The 22913-nt window shown below is 42.8% G+C and overlaps 3 protein-coding genes across 11 annotated transcripts; 2 read left to right on the top strand and 1 right to left on the bottom strand.

Moving 5' to 3' along the window:
- Nucleotides 1–545: 545 nt before the first annotated feature.
- On the top strand, nucleotides 546–8752 carry eif2ak1 (eukaryotic translation initiation factor 2-alpha kinase 1). 3 transcript variants are annotated; one of them, XM_081697924.1, is made up of 16 exons: nucleotides 694–831; nucleotides 1216–1410; nucleotides 1606–1773; nucleotides 1989–2125; nucleotides 2209–2252; nucleotides 2384–2483; nucleotides 2587–2667; nucleotides 2756–2852; nucleotides 3090–3150; nucleotides 3233–3593; nucleotides 3701–3812; nucleotides 4017–4123; nucleotides 6513–6642; nucleotides 6925–7001; nucleotides 7198–7431; nucleotides 8488–8752. In XM_081697924.1, the coding sequence occupies exons 2-16, from the start codon at nucleotides 1356–1358 to the stop codon at nucleotides 8605–8607; spliced, it is 1884 nt and encodes a 627-aa protein (XP_081554050.1). In that variant the 5' UTR covers nucleotides 694–831; nucleotides 1216–1355; the 3' UTR covers nucleotides 8608–8752. The 3 variants fall into 3 exon arrangements, with proteins under 3 accessions (XP_026869289.2, XP_026869290.2, XP_081554050.1); XM_027013488.3 differs by lacking the exon at nucleotides 1216–1410 and having other exon boundaries at nucleotides 546–831; XM_027013489.3 differs by lacking the exon at nucleotides 1216–1410 and having other exon boundaries at nucleotides 547–831; nucleotides 3123–3150.
- LOC113579505 (ankyrin repeat domain-containing protein 61) lies at nucleotides 4139–11309 on the bottom strand. The gene is made up of 3 exons (XM_027013493.3): nucleotides 11233–11309; nucleotides 5338–5432; nucleotides 4139–5245 (listed from the first exon to the last, which is right to left on the bottom strand). Exons 2-3 carry the CDS (start codon nucleotides 5427–5429, stop codon nucleotides 4237–4239), a joined length of 1101 nt encoding a protein of 366 aa, XP_026869294.2. The 5' UTR covers nucleotides 5430–5432; nucleotides 11233–11309; the 3' UTR covers nucleotides 4139–4236.
- On the top strand, nucleotides 11306–22427 carry usp42 (ubiquitin specific peptidase 42). 7 transcript variants are annotated; one of them, XM_081697910.1, is made up of 20 exons: nucleotides 11480–11914; nucleotides 12482–12619; nucleotides 13385–13631; nucleotides 13757–13966; nucleotides 14745–14855; nucleotides 14963–15062; nucleotides 16005–16072; nucleotides 16273–16343; nucleotides 16677–16759; nucleotides 17153–17264; nucleotides 17409–17549; nucleotides 17636–17736; nucleotides 17846–17990; nucleotides 18192–18854; nucleotides 19202–19284; nucleotides 19402–20400; nucleotides 20575–20852; nucleotides 21009–21187; nucleotides 21334–21378; nucleotides 21501–22427. In XM_081697910.1, the coding sequence occupies exons 3-19, from the start codon at nucleotides 13394–13396 to the stop codon at nucleotides 21352–21354; spliced, it is 3603 nt and encodes a 1200-aa protein (XP_081554036.1). In that variant the 5' UTR covers nucleotides 11480–11914; nucleotides 12482–12619; nucleotides 13385–13393; the 3' UTR covers nucleotides 21355–21378; nucleotides 21501–22427. The 7 variants fall into 7 exon arrangements, with proteins under 7 accessions (XP_081554039.1, XP_081554036.1, XP_081554038.1 ...); XM_081697912.1 differs by having other exon boundaries at nucleotides 12482–12678; XM_081697913.1 differs by lacking the exons at nucleotides 11480–11914; nucleotides 12482–12619 and adding an exon at nucleotides 11306–11440.
- Nucleotides 22428–22913: the final 486 nt, after the last annotated feature.

The following is a 22913-nucleotide window of genomic DNA, read 5'->3' as shown; positions in this document are numbered from 1 at the left end:
GTGTTCATGAACTTCAGTTTGCCACAAATTGCGCAGTCTTAATATGTTGTTGCCTATGTAATTGCTGGCTCGTCATTGAAATGTAGTCATTTGAAAGGCAAAGTGAACCCTCGTGGGGCACTTCATTTTGCACATAATAAGTCTGTCCATTAATTGTAGAAGCAGTTTGTAATATACAACATTAATTACTGTCAGATTGAGAACGTAACTTTTGTAACTTTTTTGTACCCGGGGGAAAGACACTATATTTGGGAACGTTTCATCATCATTCTCGAGGTCGATGCGGGTCTGGGCGATCGGAAATTAAGGGACTTGTGCAAATTCAAGATCACACGGCAGAGCGCAGATCGATAACAGGACGATAATATTTATTGTATTGCAAATCGTTGACCTTTTTTACAGAAAGTACAACAGAATAATATCAGATTTAATGGGGCAAACAGCCAAAGACACATTCAACTTGTGTGTTTGGTCTTGCGATACAATGAAACATTTGCGATACCCCCTTACTATTTACAGTTAAAACATGGTGGATTACAGTCGTTTGTCTTTACTTGTTTTTAGTCGGTTTCTCTATTAACTGTAGGTCCTTTAAAAGAAATAAAAAAAATCCGATCATTCTATAATATGTAGATCTACTTGATCGAAGCGTTAAAGGGGATAATAACCGTGCTAGGTCCACGTTTTATACAATAAGACCAGTCATGACAGAAGAAAGTTCCAGTATTTGTCCCAATTTTGTGACGCGGAGGAAGCTGTCCACCCGTGACAGAGCTGGAAATGGGACAGTGATGTTCAGCTTGACAGATAACGATGATGTCCAGTTTGACAGTGAGTTTGGTCAAATTTTAAATGGTCTGGGCCATCCGTGCGAGGGCAGCTCCACGGGATAAGGCGTGATTGTGAAAGGTGACATGCATGCATTAGTTACCATTAGTTACGCTCCCTGGAGCATGCTGGCTATCTAACAAAGTAGATTGCTTCTTTTTAAAGTAATAATAATAACAACAACAACAACAATAATAATAATGAGAAGATGTGAAAGGTTTGCTACTGCTAGTTGATAAGATGTAAAAGGTGTCTTTTTGGGGGGTAAGGCGATGTAGGGCATCGGTTATAACAGTATTGTTCCAACTGTGTCCTTTGCACAGAACAACACACTAAGTTGATTGTATTGAAACTTTCTCCTTCCCTCATAATCTTCTTCTGAAGCAGCCTAGAGGTGGGATTAATGTTTTACACTGATAAGCATAACTTAAACTCGCCCACCCGTAACTGTGCAGACAAGAAGTAACATGGTAAAGCTGCGTTTGTGGTAATATAAAGGGAATATAAAGTGGGGAAACAAAGGCAAAATGGATGCAGAAAAAAGAGACATTGTTGGTCTGATTGCCAAAGTTATCGCTGAAGGTAGGAAATGTTTTTAACCAGATCTGTTGTGTTTACTGAGTTATGTATGTACTTTATAGCATATCTTTGATCCAGAGCTGAGCAATGTCAGCAATTTCAGAGTATCTGTATGTCATTTTTACCATTTAGGCTTAAAAATGCAGTAAGATGCAGAGAGTCAAAATATCTCCTCTGTTCTTTGCTTTATTAACGTAGCTTCAGACTCGGACAGTAACTGTGAGCTGCTGATGGCAGGGAGACAGTACCCATCAATTCAGGAATTTGCCTCTGCTATCCCCAACCATTTGCTTTTGGGCTCATTGCTGGAACACCTGTGCTTTGTATATGAAAGTGACCCTACACGCTCTCGGATGCTATTCAAGGGTGAGCTGTTATTCAGGAGAGAATAACTCTCTTTTCAGTACTTCCACAAATTGGCAAACGTGTGTTTAAGTGTATGCAAAATTACTTATTGCTTTACACAGTTTAAAATAGTATTATTTTCTTGAATAATAAGCATTTTGTCACAAATACTTTGATCCCTTTGTCCAGTGTTGTTGAAGGCCATGTGAGTTAGGCGATGTTCTTCATATTTTCAGCAATTGGTCAACGCCTAGCAGCAATGAACCTCCTTTCACCCCTGGCCATCAGTGACGAGTTCAGCACTGTGCGACTGCAGCACAACCGGGCCTTCACCGAGCTCCTGCATGCTGCCAGCTCCTCCCTCCTCCCTCAGGTAAACACCTCCACCTGCCAGAGACCCGTCATCCTTTGGTTAGAAAGTAGAAGAGCTAATGTGGTGTGCTCATCTTTTTACAGGATCATCGATACTTGGGTGTGGAAGGCCAGACCCCTGCATTAAGGTGAGGAGGTCAGAGCTGGTAGACGACTCTTTGTTGCACTTTTGTTGGTGTATTAATTGCATCTGACTATCTGTATGAGGTTTGTTTTGTGATATCATTTGTAGAGATGACAATGTTTTGTTTCATCCCAGAGTAAAAGATGGTCTTTTCCAAGCGCAGACATCTCGCTACCTCAGTGAATTTGAAGAGATCTCTGCTTTGGGCAAAGGATCGTATGGCAAAGTGTTTAAGGTGTGGCAATGAGATGCTCCAGTTGTCAACATAAGATTAACATCAGATCCTGTATTGTTTAATGGAGCTCGTAACAAGCTATCATACGTCATGTCTTCTTTAGGTAAAAAACAAGTTGGATGGACAGAATTATGCTGTTAAAAAAATCCTCATCAAGAATGTAACAAGGGATGACTGTATAAAGGTAGAGTATGGTCTCAACAAATTCACAGCATTTTGTTTATTAAAAGCGTCGGCTAGGCATTCACAAACATTTTGATGATTTGTTGTAGGTGCTTAGAGAGGTCAAAGTTCTGTCCAGCCTTCAGCATCCAAACATAGTTGGCTATCACACTGCTTGGATGGAGCATGTGCAGCCAGCTGGGAAAAGTGAGTAGCTGATGTGCAAAGCATCTGTGTTCCTGTGCTCAGTAGCCTGTGTTGATCTGTTTATATTTTAGATCTGCATTTTTCTTTAGCCGTTTTTATTGACTTAATTGGGTTCTATTTTGATCCATGTTAAATCACTAATAAGACTGAAAACTTGAAATCATTATTGGTATATATTCCTTGCCTATGCTCTATGGAAATAAAACAGAAAGGTTTTAGGTCATCCTTTTATTACAGATCCAAAACCTTTCATTTCAAATGCCTTTCCAGCTCTAGGGACATCATCACAAAGAGAAGGGTAAGATGATGGACTTTCTCTATTCATATTGGGAAGCCTAACGCTGGTACCATAGTATGATGGAAGTGAATCTCTCCTTCAGGTGTCTCAGGGAAAGCACTGATAGCACCAGTGGGTCATTTATTGTTTTTGAAAGTTCTGAACATTCGAAGGACATAAATGACCAACCTGCGTGTGCACTGGATGGCATGTCATTGAAATCTACAATGTCAAATGAGGAGGGAAGCCACGCTATGTGCGCTAAAAGCGTACGGAACCCGCAGAACTTTGTCCCATGCGTGTTCCTGGGCAAGCCTGGCTCTGTGGTGGACACGTGCCCAGCACTTAGCTGGAACATCTCCGCCCTGTCCGAGGATGAGCCCAGCCAGGATAGACTGGAGATAAACCACAGGTTTTACACTGATGCGGCAAGTCAACCGTGGGCTGAGAAACCGCCAAGGGAGGCATGCTGTTTATCGTCTTCCTGATCACAGTTTGTGAACTGATAAGCAAAATTAGTCCCACGGTTTAATTCTTCCTTCATTCTTTGATCCCGGTGTTAATTTTTCAGGTTCAGTTTCACTTGATGCTCTACATTCAAATGCAGCTGTGTGAGCGTTCTTTGAAAGACTGGATTCACGAGAGGAACTGCAGACCCAAGGCAGAACTCACAGCGTCTACAGGTTGTTTCTATAATCGGTTGTTATGACACGCGGGCTACTTGCTGTGCATTATACTTTCATTTAGACTTAATTGAACTTTATGGCTTTTCACAGATGCTCTTACAGTGACTTACACAGTGACAGTGACTGTTTTGTTGTCCATGCAGCTTTCCGCAATATGCTTGTATCTCCTTTAATGGTCATTCTATATTAACTCGTGTACAGGTCCTTGCCAGCCATTCGACTCTAAACAAGCATCTGCTATATTAAAGAAAATACTTGAAGGAGTAGCGTATATTCACTCACGTGGAATTATGCACAGAGACCTTAAGGTAGGTTCACACAAATTTACTTTGAAGTTTAATTTTATTTGCTGATTAATGTTTTTAAAGATCCAAAAGACTGTTTTTGGAATTCATGTAGAAGGTGGCTGTGGTCAGCGAGGTCAATATGGAAGCGGGGGTGCAAAGTCTAATGGGACAAATTCTTCTGTCTCATGTGTTTCATTAAGTTCCACATCCAGTGGGCAATCCCACTGTTGGAAGACAAAGTTGTATAGCTTTTCAGGTAGCCTATCCTTTAAAAAAGTCCTGCTGCTCTCGTTGTAGTGCTGATGCATGTGGACCTTACAGATTCCAAGCAGGTCTCGTGGTTGCTGTGCTAAACGCACCAGTTGGTCCTTCTGCGTGGTGTAGCGGGGGAGCTTCAGGACGTGAGGGAGGTTGCCCTTTGCGTCGACCACAGACAGGGGGCTGGTGAGGCCCAGCAGTTTGCCCAGCAGGCCAGTGCTTTTCAGATTGGAAGTCTGAGTCAGGAAGAGAAAGAGGCAGTTCTCTCCTAAGTGAGTGCGCTTGTTGAGGTCTGCTCCATGCTGGAGGAGACGATCGACCACCTCCTCCCTGCCCCCAAGGCAAGCCTCGTGGAGAGGCGTGCAGCCTGCTGCGTTCTTTACGTTGGGCGAGGCCCCTCCCACTAGGAGTTCCTCGACACAGCTGAGATCTGTGTCCTGAGTCTTGCAGAACTTTTTGGTCGCTGCTTGCACGGCCAGGTGGAGCGCGCTGTTGCCCGATTGCCTCACGACCCGATTCACATCGGCCCCCTGCTGGATTAAACACGAGGTGATCTCTGTCTGAAGCGTCCCCGCTGCCATGTGCAGGGGCGTCATGCCAAAATGGTCGGTGGCATTTATGCTGGCCCCTCGACTAGCCAGGATGGCTATGGCTGACGGCGCTTGGTGGGCCACAGCCAGATGCAGAGCTGACTGTTGGCGGTGACTCTGCAGCCTGGCGTTTAGGTTCACGCCATGCTCACACAGCACATGCAAGCAGTCTTCTGCTTGCTGCTGCATGATAGCCATGATTGACCGAAACTTGGAATGCGGGCCAATCCAGTTGCTTGAGACACTTGGCCAGTTTGCTATCACGAGATGCAGGGTATTTCTGCCAAGCTGGTCGCTAAATAGAAGGCACAAAGCATTTGTCAACATGTGTTCTGAAGTTTTCATGGTTTAAAGGTAATTCAGGATGTTTGAGAGTGCAGAGTTTACCATAATTCAGGGTTGGCCCCAGAATCCAGTAGGGTCTTGAGGCTTTGTGTTTTCTTCTGGGAAGCAGCAAGGTGTAAGGGAAGGACTTTCATGTCCTGAGAGAAGAACGGGAAAAGGTATAAACATTGGAGAACAACTGTATACAGTCGGTTCTGGACCTTGCAGCCGCAAATCTTTTAGGCCATTATGTGTTTTTCTTTTCAGGTAGTATTCGGTATATCAGTTCAGTTTAAAGAAAGCTTTTGAGCAAAGTTTTACCTTAGAGAAATCAAGCAGATGTCTGGTTTTTATCGGGGTATGTACAAGTCGAGAATCCACTATCTTTGTAATGACTGAAATATTCTCTTTCATTATTGCCTCATACAGTATGTAACCTAACTCGCAACCGGTCGTAAAAGTTAAAACATTTGATTCAGCCTCATCCTCGGTTTCATTTTTTGTGCTCATGATTTTCCCGGTACCTCTCTAGACTCTAGATTTTAAATTGAGAAAACTGTAACTTTAAACATGACATCATAATTAACATATGCAACACATAAAAACAAACAAAACAGAATTCTGAACAGATCGCTCCACCCTGCCTGCGTTCATAGCCTAACTACAACACCACTTATCCATCCCTCTCACATTCCTTATCTACAAGCTGCAGCTCAGTTTGATCACAAATTAATGTTCTGATAAATGTTTCAGATTAAAAAAAAAACAACAACAAAACAAAACCTTAGAGTACTGTTTAAAGTCAAATGGCAACTCATTTGTACACGTATTCTTATTCATATCATTAGCAAAATGTTCAACCAACCTAATCTTGCAGTGCTAATTAAAAACCTGTTTCTTTGATGTTGAGAAAACAGTATTTCCATGGTTCCAGACGAAGGAGTTTATTGTTTTAATGTAATTTCAATAGCGTTTTGATGAACCATATATCAGCATTTAAGATGTTTTCATATAGTTAGTAGTCCATGGTCTCGATTATACAGTTCTCCTTGTAAATTCTGTGATACATGCATAGGCTGTACCAAGTGTTTGTGTTTGCCATTTCATACTCAAGTTAGTTACATTTCTAAGGTTATTTATAATCCTTATATTATTATTCTAATATATGTAGTATTTTAAATGCCAATAGATACAAAACCTTGACATGATAAAAGCCAAACTTTTATTTTGTTTTACAGCCAAGAAATATTTTCCTTCATGGCAATGACTACCATGTGAAGATAGGGGACTTTGGATTGGCTTGTAAAGACATTGTAGTGAATGAAAAAGAACAGCTACCTTTAAATTCTCACACAGGCAACAACACAGGTAAAAAAAAATGCAGTATATAATGTTGCAACATTAATATCTATTAAGTTATTTAAATAACCTACTCTACGAATTACAAGTTAATAAACACACTTAACAGATTTATAACCAATTTTACTGTGTAAGTTCACAATTACCTTACATAACTTTTGTAATCTTTGCATCTTTTGAATTCTCCAGTAGATATACCAAGAGATTTATGTGCAGACTGCAGTATTGGTCAGTTTTGTATCACATATTATGTATCTTGGCTTGACTTCAGAATATCTTAATGTTTTCTAGAATCTCATACAACTGGAGTGGGGACATTTATTTATGCTTCCCCAGAGCAACTAGAGGGATCTCATTATGACCTGAAGGTACTTTAAATCTGACATCATATAGGTGATGGAACCGTGTTTTACTCAATTAGTGTAAATGGCTGTATATAACACACTGGTGATTGCTCAGGTACCTTCAATTTTACAATTGTTCAGAGATTCCTACAGAAGAGCACTACTGAGAATACAATGCTGTCCCTTGCAGTCATTTATGATAATTATGTCTATTTTGCAGTCAGATATGTATAGTGTGGGAATGGTTGCTGCTGAGTTGTTCCAGCCTTTCGGGACAGAGATGGAGCGTGTACACACACTTGGAGACCTGAGACAGGGGAAGGTCCCAGAAACCTTGTGTGGGGACTGGCCAGTGTTGACCAAGTACATCAGACTGTTAACCAGCTCTGATCCTTCTCTGAGACCAAGTGCCTCCCAATTACTGCAAAGTGATCTCTTCAATACCCAAGACATGGTATGTGTCCATTTAGTTATCATGTCCACATTCGCTTCTTAACACAATAAAAATCCATGTGTAATGTTTGCACACGCACAAAAGAGGATCCAATTGCTAGAGGTTTTATTTTAGCAAACAAACTAATTCTTGGAATCAGACAGGTAAGCATGGTCGGGTCAGTCTGGGGTCGAAACACAGGGTAGCGTCCGGGAGGTGTCCGAGGGTCAGGCAGGAGTATATAACTGGGAAAACACACAGGATGAGGAAACACTCGGTACGCCACATAGGTAAAGCAACACTTCGTGACGTGTACACGGGGAAGGGAATCTTATAAAGGGGGTGAGAATAAGGAGAATGGGAATCTGGTGTGTGCTAGAATTCTGCTGAGTCAGATCGGGGGTGTGTGCGAGTGGGCGTGGCTGTGCAGGGGCAGAGGGTTGTTCCTGGGGTTTGTAACACCATGCGATAAAGTTTGATTGCTGCTTGCTTTATTTTGATGTTTTTATCCCTCATATCCTCTTTAAACCGCTGCACTGACATGGAACATCGTGAAGTTCAAACTTTCCAAATACTATACACAGATTAAAACGACTGCACCTACACCGACTTGTGCAGAGAACAGGGTACATGCTCAGGGTACCTGACAATAAAGTTGGTTATATGATTAGGAAACGATAAGGAGGGAGTCTAGAGATTATGAGATTAGGCAAGGAGATAGGGGCTGGCCTCTGGGCAAAAATACGGTATAATTAATCATTCTTGAAATCATTTTGTGACAAGGCAGTCAAATGAAGCATGGCAACATGGTGTTTTGGCCTATTGATATGACCCATGCCTTAAAGCTCCTGAATTGCAATATTTAAAACATAATTATAACATCTGCAATATGTAGCTGACATTAGATTAATCTTTCATTCATTACCATTCACCTTATTCTTGGGGTTGTGTTCATGCCACATGATGGAGTACATCAGATTTTGTTTGTTACATTTGCAGATATCTGCTGCTTTGTGAATTGACTAGAAAATAAAAATTTGAAATAAATGATGATTCAAAATGTGTTTTAATTTCTAGGTAATACACAGTTTGCAGCGGAGGATTGATGAGCAAGAAGAGGAAATATTTCAACTCAGAAAACAAATAAGTCAGCTACAGAGCTCGCAAGGTACAGCTCATGATCCAGACAAAACGTAATCGCAACCATTCCTGATTACCCTTTTCTCAGTTCTCAGTGTGTATTATAGGCTTGGTGAGGGGTTGTGGGCAACAAATGGTTGTATGTATGAATGGCATAATAAAAATATAAATACAAATATAAATAAAATAAAATAAATAATTATTTTATAGCACCTTACTCAAATTCCAAATCCAGGACACTTAACAAATCGATAACAAACCAATGACAAACATCGTATGTGTGACATATCTGCTGGCCGGAGTGCCGAAGGGCGTGGAGCAGGACGCACAGACTCCCTTTTAACACGGACTACACACAAGTATTTACATACACCTGCAGACTCACAATGGCCAACACAGTACACAGTCAGAGATTTAAATAGACAAAAGACACAAGACATTAAACCCCGTACAGGTGTGTGCACTTACAAAGAGCGTGGTTACAAACAAGGTGAAACCCCCTGCACGCGGCAGACCGTACTACGTGACGGGGGGAGCATCTCGTGACAGTATGAAGTCATCGCACACACAAGATTCACAGAACAGATTTATCACTAGAATTATAAGAGCATGCTTAGCCGGCACACTGAAAGGAGAGACCACTTCATAGCAACATAAGATTGTCCCTGATGGACCTGTCACCCATGGAGGACAATCTAAGTCTATGAACCATGAGAGAACTGGAACAAGAGGCCCTTAAACAATGGGGAAAGGGATCCAGGGACACAGCCATGTGGGGCCTTGCAGGGAGAAGCAATACGGGCGCAGAGAACAGATGGGATTAGGCAGAGCACTTATTCTATGTGAGGACTCCAGCAGACAAACTTTAAATGTATTTCAGTCTGGAGAGTGATCACTGCAGTGGTCAAATGGAGAGGATACAAAGGCAGGGATGAGACTTTCTCATTCTTATGATTGAGTTTGGACTGAATTGTGCAGTTTATAGAAGGTCAAAAAATGCAGTCCTGGGTAGCAAATCAATATGGGGTTGAAAACAGTACAAAGAAATCAAAGTAATGCAAAATGCTTGGGCAGTTTTTGGATGGTTTAACACTGACCACATAAATGTCAACATTACACATGAATATTTATGTAGAAATTTTGGACCAGTGGAAAGATGTTAGTTTTAATGTGTTAAGTTTAAGGAGTTAAGGCCATGATGGAGGATGAAATGGACTGAAAAAAGCATCTAAATTAGAGGAGTGAACCCAAGATAGAGCCCTGGGGGAGACCATGAATAACTGAAGCAGAAGACTTCGACTGCCAAAGGTAATTCAATGTTTTCGGTCAGTACGTCAAGTGGAAAATCAGGAGAGCAATACCAGTGAGACCATGGCTAAATTGTGTGCTCTTATATGAAACTATTATCTAATATAGGATTCAGTTTGAGTGAGAAACTGATGCAAATGAAAAATACAAAGAGACTTGGGGGGTGGGGGGGCACCATAATGTGTCAAACAGTTCTTCAGACACAGTAGCTGCCAGGGGTAATTTTTTTAATAGTGGCAAAATAGCCTACATCATGCAGTGTTTATAACTGGAGAAAAGTAAGCAGAACATCCTGCATTGAGTGCAGCATACTTCAGCAGATGGTCACTAGAGGCCAACAAACAACCTATCAGGCCAATTATCTCATGGCGTCAATCAAGCGAACGACAAGCAACTTGTGAGGTGAAGCACGAGAGGAACATATGAGTGAGAGGAGGATGCAGGTCCAGTCGTTTCTCACGTCAAGAAACGTGGAATTACTAATGGAGAGAGATAAAGACTAAACATGATGATTTGAGATTGCTTTAAAATATTCTACCATTTACCATCATAGGGAAACTGTCTTTCAACATAATGAAGTCATGATCTGAAATCCAGCAACAGAATTTTTTCAGGGTGAGCGGGTTTAGTTTCAGAAACCTAATTTTCCATATTTAACTTAAAACTGTTAACTGTAAATAAAAAGGGAATAGCTTACTTTAGATGTGTACAATTGCGGACTAACCACGAACAATGTGTCTGCCCTCCAATTTGTCAACACAAATCCCACTCGTTACTGATCACTGCTAACTAGATGTTAAGACTAGATGCATGATATTGACTGCTGGACGATTACTGATGATTGTACTTCTATATCAGCGGTGTTCTTTAGTTTTTATACGTCAGTGTCACCAGGCTAATAGTGAACCTGTGGCCAGAAACTGACAATTGAAAGAGTTGGATGTTGGCTAACATAAATTATATATTGCAACAAATATACAATCAGACGATATAATCTCTTATATGTTGTTTGTGAGCGAATACCATCGCCTTTATAAAGACTACGCAAAAGAAAACGACTAAACTGGTATTTTGTGTTCCGATATATTGCTCTGTAATGTTAGTTCATTAAATAGATTTTATGAGACAAGAGCTTTAGTAAAAACAAGCTAGATAAACGTACAGTATGCAACCGTTCAGCGTAGTTTCCCGCATATGTAGGCCCGTACGTTACTAACCGTGTTCATTACCACCAACATTCACTCCTCTGTGTCGCAAACATACAGGAACTAGAATAAGAAGTGTATCAATTTGAACACTCTCTTCACATGAACGCTTTTCCACTCTTAAAAACAGGATGTGTCCACACCTGGACATTTTATGAAACAAAATTACCCATGTTAAACCGCATACGTCCGAAATACAAACATCTTCGCAGACGTGCTTCTAATCGCGTGTCCCCGACAACCACGGCTGCAGTTTCCCGGATGGACCCGTGGGGAAACGACGTCATTGTTCACCGCCGGACGCTCTCTGGATATTAGAATGGACGAACACAGCTAAATCTTTTTTTTTTTTTTTTTTTTTTTTAAACAAATCACAGGTATGCGAATTGTTTGCTTTTATTGTGGTACATCTTTCGCCATTTGGTCTTAAGAGCATACCAGGGGCCCGTGTGGCTGTTTTAGCGTGTTTGCTGGGAGGACGCGAGCGCACCGGGGCTACACGTTGAGTGTTTGATGTCGCTAGCTAGCTAGCTTAGCTGGCTAATGTTTCTCGGCAGGCGTACACCGGCGAATTTTAAACCTCGTGCCCGCCGTGTCCCTGGCTTTTGTACGTCTCTGTTCGGATGCCGAGGACACTGCGCTGACGGAGCCGCTACTTGTCACGTAGGTCTACGCGAAAATGTCGATGCTCCCTTATTTCGTGGCGTTCCAAGGCGGTCTCGTGCGGCACGAACGTTCGCCCAGCGTTCCGACTGTATTGTTACGTTTCGCCGTTACCATGGCGTTTCGTGCCACACAAACCGCCATGCACGCTTGAAAACCAAAACACCGATTTGAAGCACGGCGAGAAGGTATTTAATTCACTACATGATCAATAACTCGTCTCGCGTTTTAAATTACGGGCGCAGGCATGGATGTAGTGACATTTTCGAAGTTATTTGGGACCGAGGCCTATGTCGTTCGCGAAAGCCTCCGCTAGCTTCTCGTTAGCTAGCGCTCTCCTAGGTGCACGGAGGTGGGAGGGTGGTGCTGTGGTGTTTCGGTTGAACGTCGACAGTTCGCGTTCAGAAGTCACGCCGCTGTATTTAATGTGGGAGGCTAGTTGCATTTTGAGGGGCTACACGCGAAACTAAAGCTGAACGCGGACAAATTGCGCGCTGTTTACATAGCGTTTGTAACGCTTTCTGAGGCGACGGCGGGCCCCGTGACAACGCACCGGCTATTCATATCTGTAGCGCTCATGCTAACTACTTTGCTTGCTACCTAAGTAATTGAGCTATAGCTAGAGCCAGTGTGAAAACTTAACAGGTCGCAGAGCACTACTAGGTCTTTCTGTTTAAAGTCGCAAATTCAGGACTAGCGCGGCTGTGGCGACTGTAACGTTTAGCGGGCTACAACAGACATTTGTTTGTTTCAAGTTCAAGGTTTCACTAATGTCGACGCTCCGACGGTGTTTCCTGCAAGTCACGTGTTGCGGCTGCAGTCTCGTCGTGTTGGCTCGGGCACAACAAACTTCAAGGGACGTGAAATAGTTTGCTAGGGAACAGTCCAGAGAAGTACGTTTACATGCCGGTTTCCCTCGGTAATGGCTGATGTTTCCTGGTGGCTTTTACAGGTTTTCAACTTTTAATTTTTAAAAAACTTTCAGATGATTTGGCCAAATCGCCATAAACCCTACCTGAAACTATTTATTAAACATTTTGTCTGGCAAATATACTATTTCTGTTGCTAATTTTTTAAATATAACTACTAAATATAACTATCTGTTATACTAAATATATATTTGTGATTTAGATTTTAGTTCCTTGATCGATCTAATCTTATGAGAATAGGAATAAAGAAAGAACGTTTGTTCACCATATTCATATTTAAAACTAATATTGGCATAGCAATATCTTTGATCACGTTCATGCCGGTGTTGTCAGCTCAGGCTAAAATTGACACAATTTTGTGAATTCTGTGAATCTTTTTAAGCAGTCACACTGTATAATTCTAGAGTGTACATCTTCATGTACCTGCAACTAATTTCTCTATGGTGAAATGTACCAGAAACAACATTTGTTGGTAGCACTGATTGGCATTTCACTGTTTGATTCTGAATAACTAAATAAGTTATCATACCATCTTGAGGTAGGAGACTTTCCAGCAATCTGTTGTTTTTGGGGTTTTTTTGGTTGGTTTTTTTTCCCCCCAGCCAGCATAGGTAAACTCTGATTAATTCTGTTCATTCATTCAGAGCAAATGTCCAAAGGTACATTCTTGCAGCACACACTATGAAAAGTGAATGTAGGCTCAGTGATCTGGTGCATGCTTTCTTTCAGAAATGAACAATGACCATAGTTGACAAACCTTCAGAGAAGTCTGACCTTGAGTCAGTGCGGTGCAAGCACTCTGGCTCCCTGACTCCTTTCTCCTCTGGAGACATGGACGGCAGCAGTTCCAGCTGGAGTGTGAGCCCTTCCGCCACTGAGCTCGCGAGGGCAAAGACGGCCTGCATGGCTCCCAGCATCGGAGCGGCAGTGTATGGCAGCACCACTGCGCTTCCGACAGAGAGGCCCAAGGAGCCAGGCAAGTACTTTTCAGTTTTTCTGTGTTCCAGCATATACACCTGTTGTGTGTGTCCTTTAAGTATTTTTGATGCAGCTGTGTTGCAGTATGAAAGCCTTAATGGATATGTCTGTTTGACCATGTAGTGTTGATGACCTGTGCCGATGGCATCGCTCTACCCCAGAAGGTCCTGTTTCCAGCAGAACGCCTCTGCTTGAAGTGGAACCAAGTCCATCGTATTGGAGCAGGTCTCCAGAACCTGGGCAACACATGTTTTTTAAACTCTGCCCTTCAATGTCTCTCCTACACGGCTCCTCTTGCCAACTACATGCTGTCCAGAGAGCATTCCAAAACATGTGAGTCACTGCCCATCATTCTCCTGCTAGACTTGGTATTTAACATATCCAACATAGCCTGTTTTAGCTATTATATGATCACCTAATTAGGCCTATTTGAGCTGACTGCAGTCTGTCCACAATCCCATAGCTCAGCTAGAATATGATTTGGGCTTGTTTCCAGTGTTTTCAGTTGAGTAAGGATAAATTGTCTACATAACGTTCTAATGTCAGGGGAGGAAGGAAAAAAAGCGCACTAGTTGTCTAGACCTTACTAACGTAGGGTAAATAATTTTGTCTCAGCTATAATGAGAGCATAGTTTTCAAAGCTAGATAACAGGTGCCAGCAGAACAGTCTGATGCATGAAGCAGCAGGTGTCTTTGTTCGTAGCAGAGTGCGCTTGTTCCCTGTGGCTGCAACAGTTTCTTCAACACCTCTGGAAAATTAACCTGAGGATAGTTCTTCCCTGCTTAATTTCATTGTGTGTAGAATGTTTGTAGTGTGATGAGAACAAACAGCTGATCTGCTGATTAATATTTGCTGTGACTATTGTTTGTTTGGATTATGTTTAATCCATTTTTACATATGGAAGCATGTTTGTCCAATGTGCAGTCTATTTAACAATATTGTGGGAGCTGTGATTATTTTAATGCTTCCATAAAGGTTTTCTAATTGAATAATCCATATAGAAAATATTTGGACTAATTTTGTATAAAATGGTCTACTGGTCTTCTGTGATAATAGGTCTATATTTACCATGCCTTAATTCTGATCCTAGTCATCTTTTTCCCCTCAAAGGTCATGAGCCTGGATTTTGCATGATGTGCACCATGCAGAATCACATAACCCAGGTATTTGCCAATTCGGGAAATGTCATTAAACCCATCGGTGTGTTGAATGAACTCAAACGTGAGTATGCAACCTCTGATGGACAAAACAAACACCTTATTCCTATATAAACATCATTAGATGCGAACATTACTAATTGGTTTGTCTGCTTTGTCTCCTTTTCCAAGGAATTGCAAAGCATTTTCGTTTTGGGAGTCAAGAAGACGCCCATGAGTTCTTGCGATACACAGTGGACGCTATGCAAAAGTCCTGCCTGCCTGGAAATAAGTGAGTTTATATAGACCACACTGTAAATCATTGTTGGTTGCAATTTTATTGAAAGCACTGGTTGCTACTTAATTGCTGGCGGACTGGTATTTTTAAATAATCTCTTGCTGGTATAGTTACAGCTGTTACTCGCTTTTTTTAATTTAATTTTAATTTATTTTTTAAAATTCAACTGTGTTCAGTTTCAGGAAATGTTCACTTCAGTTCCATTTGGTATTCTATCTATAAGTATTTTACTAAAGATTAAAGATTTGGTTCCAAGGATTCTTTATTGGGCATTTATTATTTATATATTTGCTTACCATTCCAAGGGTTGGGGACTGGTACTTGATACTGGGGCCCAAGAAAATCACTGATCTCAAATATATCCACCAATGATTTAGATAATTGTTCCTGTTTATAAATGACATGTTGGACTAAATCAAAGTGGATTTATTGCATTAATGCATTCTGCATTTGTGCAGAAAGCACAGGCATCCTGGGTAGTTTTGCAGGAAATCATGATTTATTCATACACGGCTCTTGCATACCACGGTCTGCAGCTAACAGCATGCTTGTCTATGGCTAGCATATTAGCCCACTAGTACCCTCTATGTGGGCCATGTGCATTCTCCCAAGATTGCCTTGATATGGTGCCAGCTGCTGCTTCTCAACATTCCACCACTATTGCCCAGCTAGCAACCTACATTCAGGATGAATCATTTGACTTTACTAGCTATTTGAGGAGTGAAATCCATCATGGCATTGTTGAGTTTCATTTTCTGCATTCTTCACACATTAGACCCCATTTAGATGTACATAAAGTAAACTATACTCTCACAATTGCATGTTACTGCAAAGGCAATTATTTGCTCCTATGCTGTCTTTAGTATTCTGTTGTAGTTTCTCTCCGTCTGAATAAATTACATTTCTTGTCTTGCTTGACCATTTTCGTTTCATCAGACTGGACAGGCAAACACAGGCAACCACTCTGATCCATCAGATATTTGGAGGCTACCTGAGGTCAAGAGGTGAGTTTGCCAATCATACACTTGTGCCAATTTGTGTATCTTATTTTAAATCTGCATTTTTAATTGTTAGAGAATTGATCCTTTTTTACTGTAAAGCTTTATTATATATTAATCTTAACAAAGAGTATTCAGAGTGTATAACTGCTGATGCTAATTGAAATGTTTTTGATCAGTAATATTAAGTCTTTCTCCTTTCACAGTGAAGTGTTTGAATTGCAAAGCAGTGTCCGATACATTTGATCCATATCTGGATATTGCACTGGACATTAAGGTAGCTGTTAGCTGCACTGAAGAACCCTTTACTGATTACTGTAGCATGTCACTAGAAGTGATTTGTGCCTTGAATTCGATTCCTTGTTTGTCAGTAGCTTGTTAGTGTATGTGCATGCATCACAGAGAGGCAGACATTTGATTGGATGATTAAGGGTGCTCAAGATGGCATCTTGTCTGGCATACACTTTAGTCTCACAATGAGAGTTGCTGCCTCAGTGATTTGATTATTACTTGTCCCAAACCAAAGTGTTTGGGGTGAACATTTCTCATGCTATCAGTTTGACAGACATTTTTTAAATCCCTCAGCCTGTGCTTGTTTTGTGTTTTACAGACTGCTCCAACCATTACTAAAGCTCTTGAGCAATTTGTTAAACCTGAGCAGCTTGACGGGGACAATGCCTACAAGTGTACCAAGTAAGTGTCTGCTCAACTAATCCATGTGCTCTAGGGTAAATGTGCATCCCAATGGTAGCATGTCCCATAGATTCAGGATGACGGTGACTAGCAAGTACAGACTGCCAGCCTAATATTACCAATGTATTCACATATAGCTCAAAAGGCTGTTTCTGCCCAAATTCTACAAAATGCTATAATACCGAACAATAAAGTTGCTCCTTACTCCTTTTCTTTAACACATTGCATGATGACCTTGGATTTGTAAGGCACAGCATTTTAGCTCTAGAACACCACGCTCTTTCATCTACAAATATCAGTAATCATAGGACCACAAGGCATTCATTTACAGTGACTTGTGATGCCCGTTATCTTTCCTTTCTGGCCTCATTGTGAATTCTGTTGTGTTTGTAGATGTAAGAAAATGGTCCAAGCCTCAAAGAGGTTTACAGTTCACCGCAGCTCCAATGTGCTCACCATTTCCCTAAAGCGCTTCGCTAACTTCAATGGAGGCAAAATTGCAAAGGTGTGGTCATGACTAATTCCGCCATGTTATTGTTGCTGTTGTACGGTTTCCTGAAGTTGTCTAACACAATCTGTATCAGAACAAATACGAGCAGTATTGAAAATTATGCGACTCCTCTCGTAATATCTGGCCCCCTCCGCACAGGACGTGAGATATCCAGAGTATCTGGACATGCGCCCATTCATGTCTCAGTCCCACGGAGAGCCACAGGTCTACGGGCTGTATTCTGTGCTGGTCCACTCTGGGTTTAGCTGTCACGCCGGACACTACTACTGCTACGTGAAGGTTCGATGGGTGGCACATTCGTTTTTTGTGTTGGCCATTATAGAGTTTCAGATCTAGCTAATGGTTGGAATAATCCTCTGTTTCAGGCTAGTACTGGGCAGTGGTATCAGATGAACGATGCATCAGTGTCCATTAGCGACATAAGATCAGTGCTGAACCAACAAGCATACTTGCTATTCTACATCAGGTGGATTAAACTTAAATTTGCTCAAACAAATGTTAATGTTTTTGAACAGTGGGATTGTTTAAAATGCTTTTTATAAACTTTTTTTTTTTTTTTTCCTTTTAATCTTTAGGTCAACAGATCTTAAAAGCGAAGATTGTAACCACATGATGTATGCTCCTGGTCAGTCCTCCCCTCGCCCGGTCAGCACGGCCAAGATGAATGGGCCTCCGTACACCTCCGCGTCCTTCATCGGTCCACAGCTTCCTCCTCACATGGTGAAGGCATCACCACACCACTCATGACCTCACTGGAACAATAAATCTGATGAATTAGGATTTATTTGTGATGGTTGTTGCTATCGAGTAGTGTGAATGAGCGAGCAGTGCTTTGTTTGTTTGTTTATACTGTTACGTCTTGACTGTGGCCAAAATTCCTGACTTTAGATTTCCCATAACGGACTGTTGTTTGCTTTGCAGAATAACTCGTATGCCAATGGGAATGGATCCTTGAAGGTGGAGCACAATGGCCCAAAGCCTGGTGGCAGCAGCTTAAGCACTGTGACCAAAACAGGCTCCACCCCGTCTCTCTCTTCCACTTCTTCCTCCCCATCTCATCAACTCGTCCGTCCCACAGCCATCGCGGACGCACCAAAGAGGCCCAAGCTAACCTTTCTCATCGGCCAGGGAAAGGCGGTGCGGCCCAGCCAGAGCCAGCCGAGCCCCAGCTGTTCTTCGGTTGCCGCCTCGTCCCATTTGCAACTGCTGCCCTCGTCCTCTTCCTCTAGCATCCCGAAGTCTACCTCAGATCTCCAAAAGCTTGCGCAGGTCAACGGCAACACTGCCGGTCAAAGTGGGGCGGCTTTCCTGGTCCCCTACAGCCAGGAGTCATCTGACGAGTCTGACCAGGAGGGCGGAGGAGCCTTGAACAATGGCACAGTGAAGCCCTACCCTGGTGCCAAGACAGCCAATGGGAAAGGTGGGATGGATGGTCCCCTCTCCCACAGCTCAAGTTCGCTCACCCCCAAGACCAAAGGCTCCAGTAGCTTCCCTGGGACACTCCCACGTGAAAACGGATCAGGACCTGTTCACAGTACCCAGAACGGCCATCATAAAGTCAATGGTTTCAAGCCTTCTGATAAGGTATGACATGATTGACCAAACATGATTAATCGATGGTGTTTGTGGGCCTTTTTACCACAGTTAGTAGTATACTTTAAATTTCTGTTCTACTTCAGATTTTACAAATGTAAAAGCTTTAATTTGAATATCTGCGACCAGTCCATAGAACAGGGTTGCCTAGCTCTGGTCCGGAAGAGCTACAACTGTGCAGTTCTAACACACCTGCTACTGAAATCCTTCATTAACTTAATCGAGTTTAGCCAGGTGAACTCTGCAGGTTCTAGATCCTCAGGACTGCTGGACACAGAGTAACGGTGAAACAAGTACCAGTGAATGGCCGTTAACAGCCGTTTGTTGTTGATGTTCAGACCACAGAAAGCGGAGGATCTTTATCTTCCCTCATCAGCCCCACCAGCGGTTTGGATGCCCAGCTCAGAAGGAACATGTCCAGGTACACAAGCCACTCTGGTCACGGCAACCCTTTCAGCTTTGTTCATTCGGTGAGTAGAATGGAAAAGTTTAAGGAGCTAAACCCAGTAACACCGCTGCCACTTTCTTCTCTGTTCAGCTCCAAGCCAGTGACTTCTGATGACCTGTACCCTCATTCGCCTTCCTCTGAACGGGCAAAAGCGCTGCCTGAGCCCCTCGAGCAGCATGCCACGCACTCGCCGTGCCAGTTCCCACCCAGCGCCCCGCTGGCCACCAAGACGCTGGCTAAGCCAACCATTGTCACGCTTTGCACCCAAACCACCTCACTAGACAAGCCCAACAACTGCCTTGGCACCTCTGTGGCGAAAGGCACCGCAACGGCCCCCGAGGCCGACCACGGGCCCGACGGGCACAGGGCTCCAGAGAGGCCCGTGGCAGCTACAGACGCATTCGGGCCGGATGGTGGTGGCGGTACCTGCAGGGAAGAGGCAACAGCGCCTGAGCCGGGTGCACCTGGCTCCAGGGAGGGCAAACGACTGGATGAGGAGCACAAGGGTGCTAAAGACTCGGAGCAGCCACACACTTCCACCTGCACGCAGGACCGAGACAGGGTGAGGCAGCGGCAGAGAGAGAGAGAGCATGAGGACCTGAGTCGGGAGCGCTACGGGTATGGCCATCGGCCTGAGAGGGACTACCATCCCGCTAAGGAGCGCTCCCCCAGTCGAGAGAGGCACCCTCGAGAGCGAGAGCGAGAGGGAGATCGGTACCGGGACGGGCATGCCCACCACCGCCGAGACCACTACTACCACCACCGGCGCCACCACCACCATCACAGCAACAGGGAGGAGCGCGACTGGGACAGAGAGCGGTGGCATGGGGTCAACTGCCATGACGCTCGCCACTCCTCTGGCCACTACAGCCGAGAGAGGGGTTCAGGCCACCAGTGGCGCACTCGGGACAGGTGGCCCCGTGGAGCAGAGGAGAGCGTGACGAGAGCACCTCATCCACGCTCCGCCAGCCCATCCCTGCGACAGCCGGCCCGAAAACGCAGCCTGTCGGATAATGAGGAAGATCCGTGTGAGGAGCGCAAGAAAAAGAACGCTAAAAAGGCCAAGAAAAAGAACCGAGAGAAGCACAGGTGAGGAGCTATTTAAACACAAACCAAAGACCATTTTATGTTATCTGTGTTGTGTAAGGATGGCCATTTGTATGCTGTGTGATTTGCGAGGGGCTAGGAGTGCAGTATGGTCACTGTTGCAGAAAGTTTTCTCAGTAGCCTGATTCCTTAAGCAAAATCACTCTCAACCGACAGGAGTTCAGAGAGGGACCCTTCTGATAGGAATGGAGATGGCAACGGCTCCTGGCGACACAAAAAGAAGAAAAAGAAGAAGAAGAGAAAGCACGAGGTGGATGAGCGGCCTCGTACAGAGAGTCGCTCCTCCCGTAGCTCGGACGAGCGGGACTGTAAAAGCCACGGCGGTGACGGGAGAGTTGGCCGTAAACGGTGCGCCAGCTCTGACCCAGGCGAGTCGCCAGCTGGCACCAGTCCAGCTACTACTGAGGATTATTGCCATCTTAATGGTCACTCAGGTGCACGACACGGACTCTGACGTTTTCAAAGACTCTCGTGTTCTAATTTGACCATTTCCTATGTGGTTGCTGATTTATAACAATCCATTCAGTGACAGAAATCGTTTTAATAGGTTCCTCAGTGTTAATTAACCCGATTTTGCCTGTGTACTGCAGATAATGGTGTAAACCATTACAGCGGAAGTGTTCGTGGGTACTGCCATAATGACAGGGGTGACCAGGTGAAATACAGACGCCTGAGCTACACTTCCACGAACAGCAGTAGGAAGTCCATCTCATGTGCAGGACCACACGGAGTCACAGGCACTATGTGCAACAGACTCTCCTCCACAGATGTAAGTGTGTTCCCTTCATAGAAGGCTTGCTTTGTTTTTTAGGAAGTCTTGCGTTACTAAGACAACTTCTATCACCAAATAAGTTGAACAGGTGCACAATTCTTAAAACGGCTCTTAATGTTTTTTGTTTTGTTTTTTTTTAACAGGAGATTGCAAATGTTCAGTGAAAGAGATCCTGTCTCAGGACTAAGGTGAGCAAGCTTGATGGTAGATTTGATATTTCAGATTAGTGGATTATGTTGACACAATGTCAGCTATTACATGTAGTAAAGTTCCTTACTGATGTTGATTGATTCTTTCTTCTTTTTTAAAGACCATGAACACAAAATTGAGAAAGAGATGAACTCTACAGCTTCAGAATAAGCTCCTCAACTTTAAAAGGGTGCTTTAATAATTGATAAAATACTGTATTTTTACCACAAAACTTTTAAGGTTGTTTTTTTTCCCCTTTTTTACCATACTGTACAGCTGGACTTTAAAGTAAAACTCAATGAAAAATGCAGACTGTATAAATTAATATATACATTTTAAAAAAAAGATGAAGCCTGGAGCTTTAACATCACAATTGCTGCTCAGACACAGACTCAGGACTTTCTCACTTGTGAAGATGAGACGAATTCTCCCTTTAAGGATGCCTCCTTGGGAATGAGAAGAAAACTCAACCAACATGCTGCATAAGAGGGGAAAGACTGCACTCGTCTCCTGGCTATGATGTCACCATTCTCACATATCTGTCTAGAGCTCTCTCTCGACGGAGCAACCTGTGCGGTTGCTCTGTGTGCACTTACACCACAGTTAACCTGGACACACTTGATTTTCGTGTTGCTTCAACTCCTACCCAACCCCTTGGTCATTTCTTTTGTTTCTTTAAAGCTTGAGACTATCCAGGATCCATGCTGTGGCATTATTTTCTCTTTTCTGGTTTTCTTCAAAGCAGAATATATAAGAAAACGATTACCTTGCATCATATTGTGTGGCTGTGGAGTGTGTGTGTGTGTGTGTGTGTGTGTGTGTGTGTGTGTGTGTGCCCGTGCGCATGTGCGTTTTGTTTTTAAATAATTATTGTCAAAAATACTGTGAATTTAAGTTCAACTGTACTATCAGTTATTTGTTTTCAGTCCTGTATCAGGAATTCAGTATGGATACTTCTTTCAGTAAAACCACTCAGCATGATGTAGGCCATGTTACATCACCTTCTTCTCCCCTTCAATAAAAGTGAAAAATGGTTATGTTCAATTTATACATTTTACTGTAGCATGTCAAAATAAATTTATACATTGTACATTATATATTAATTGAGAGGGAAAGGCCTTAATGTCTACAATTGTAACATTTTCTCTCATGTTTACACATTTTTGTTGGGGTGAATAGATATGTATGTGATGAGGGGCTGAGTGGCTTTGTATAGGGTGAGGTCCGTTTTCTCCCCTTTTGGATAAAGAAAAAGGAAAAAAAATGCGTGACTGCTGCTTCACTGGGCATTAGCTGGTATGTTTTATTTTTACAGGTTAAAATTAAGCTTTTTCCCCTTTTTTAAAAAAGAATTTGTTTTGCTAGTTTTAGTTTTCAAAAGGGCAGGACCAAGCTTCATATGTATGCACTTTGCAGTTTTAATTCTCTGCTACCGCTGTGTCACTCCTCTGTAAATTTCCATTTAGAACTTTCACACTAGAGAATTTATGGATCTTAACTGACTACTACTCGAGATCCTTAGGACTTTAAGGTT

The sequence above is a fragment of the Electrophorus electricus genome, chromosome 15 (assembly GCF_041902795.1).
Source record: "Electrophorus electricus isolate QZ-2024a chromosome 15, ASM4190279v1, whole genome shotgun sequence".
NCBI classification, from domain to species: Eukaryota; Metazoa; Chordata; class Actinopteri; order Gymnotiformes; family Gymnotidae; genus Electrophorus; species Electrophorus electricus.
Note: the sequence above shows the minus strand (reverse complement) of the source record. Positions and strands in the feature narration are given on the sequence as shown.

Coding starts and splice junctions, on each gene's coding strand:
- usp42 (XM_081697913.1), top strand. CDS start 13,394: ATGACCATAGTTGACAAACCTTCAGAGAAGTCTGACCTTGAGTCAGTG. Junction 13,632..13,756: donor AGAGAGGCCCAAGGAGCCAG/GCAAGTACTTTT, acceptor TTGACCATGTAG/TGTTGATGACCTGTGCCGAT. Junction 17,737..17,845: donor TACTTGCTATTCTACATCAG/GTGGATTAAACT, acceptor TTTAATCTTTAG/GTCAACAGATCTTAAAAGCG.
- eif2ak1 (XM_027013488.3), top strand. CDS start 705: ATGACAGAAGAAAGTTCCAGTATTTGTCCCAATTTTGTGACGCGGAGG. Junction 2,668..2,755: donor CAAGGGATGACTGTATAAAG/GTAGAGTATGGT, acceptor GATTTGTTGTAG/GTGCTTAGAGAGGTCAAAGT. Junction 7,432..8,487: donor TCTTCAATACCCAAGACATG/GTATGTGTCCAT, acceptor TTTAATTTCTAG/GTAATACACAGTTTGCAGCG.
- LOC113579505 (XM_027013493.3), bottom strand. CDS start 5,429: ATGAAAGTCCTTCCCTTACACCTTGCTGCTTCCCAGAAGAAAACACAA. Junction 5,246..5,337: donor GGGGCCAACCCTGAATTATG/GTAAACTCTGCA, acceptor CCTTCTATTTAG/CGACCAGCTTGGCAGAAATA.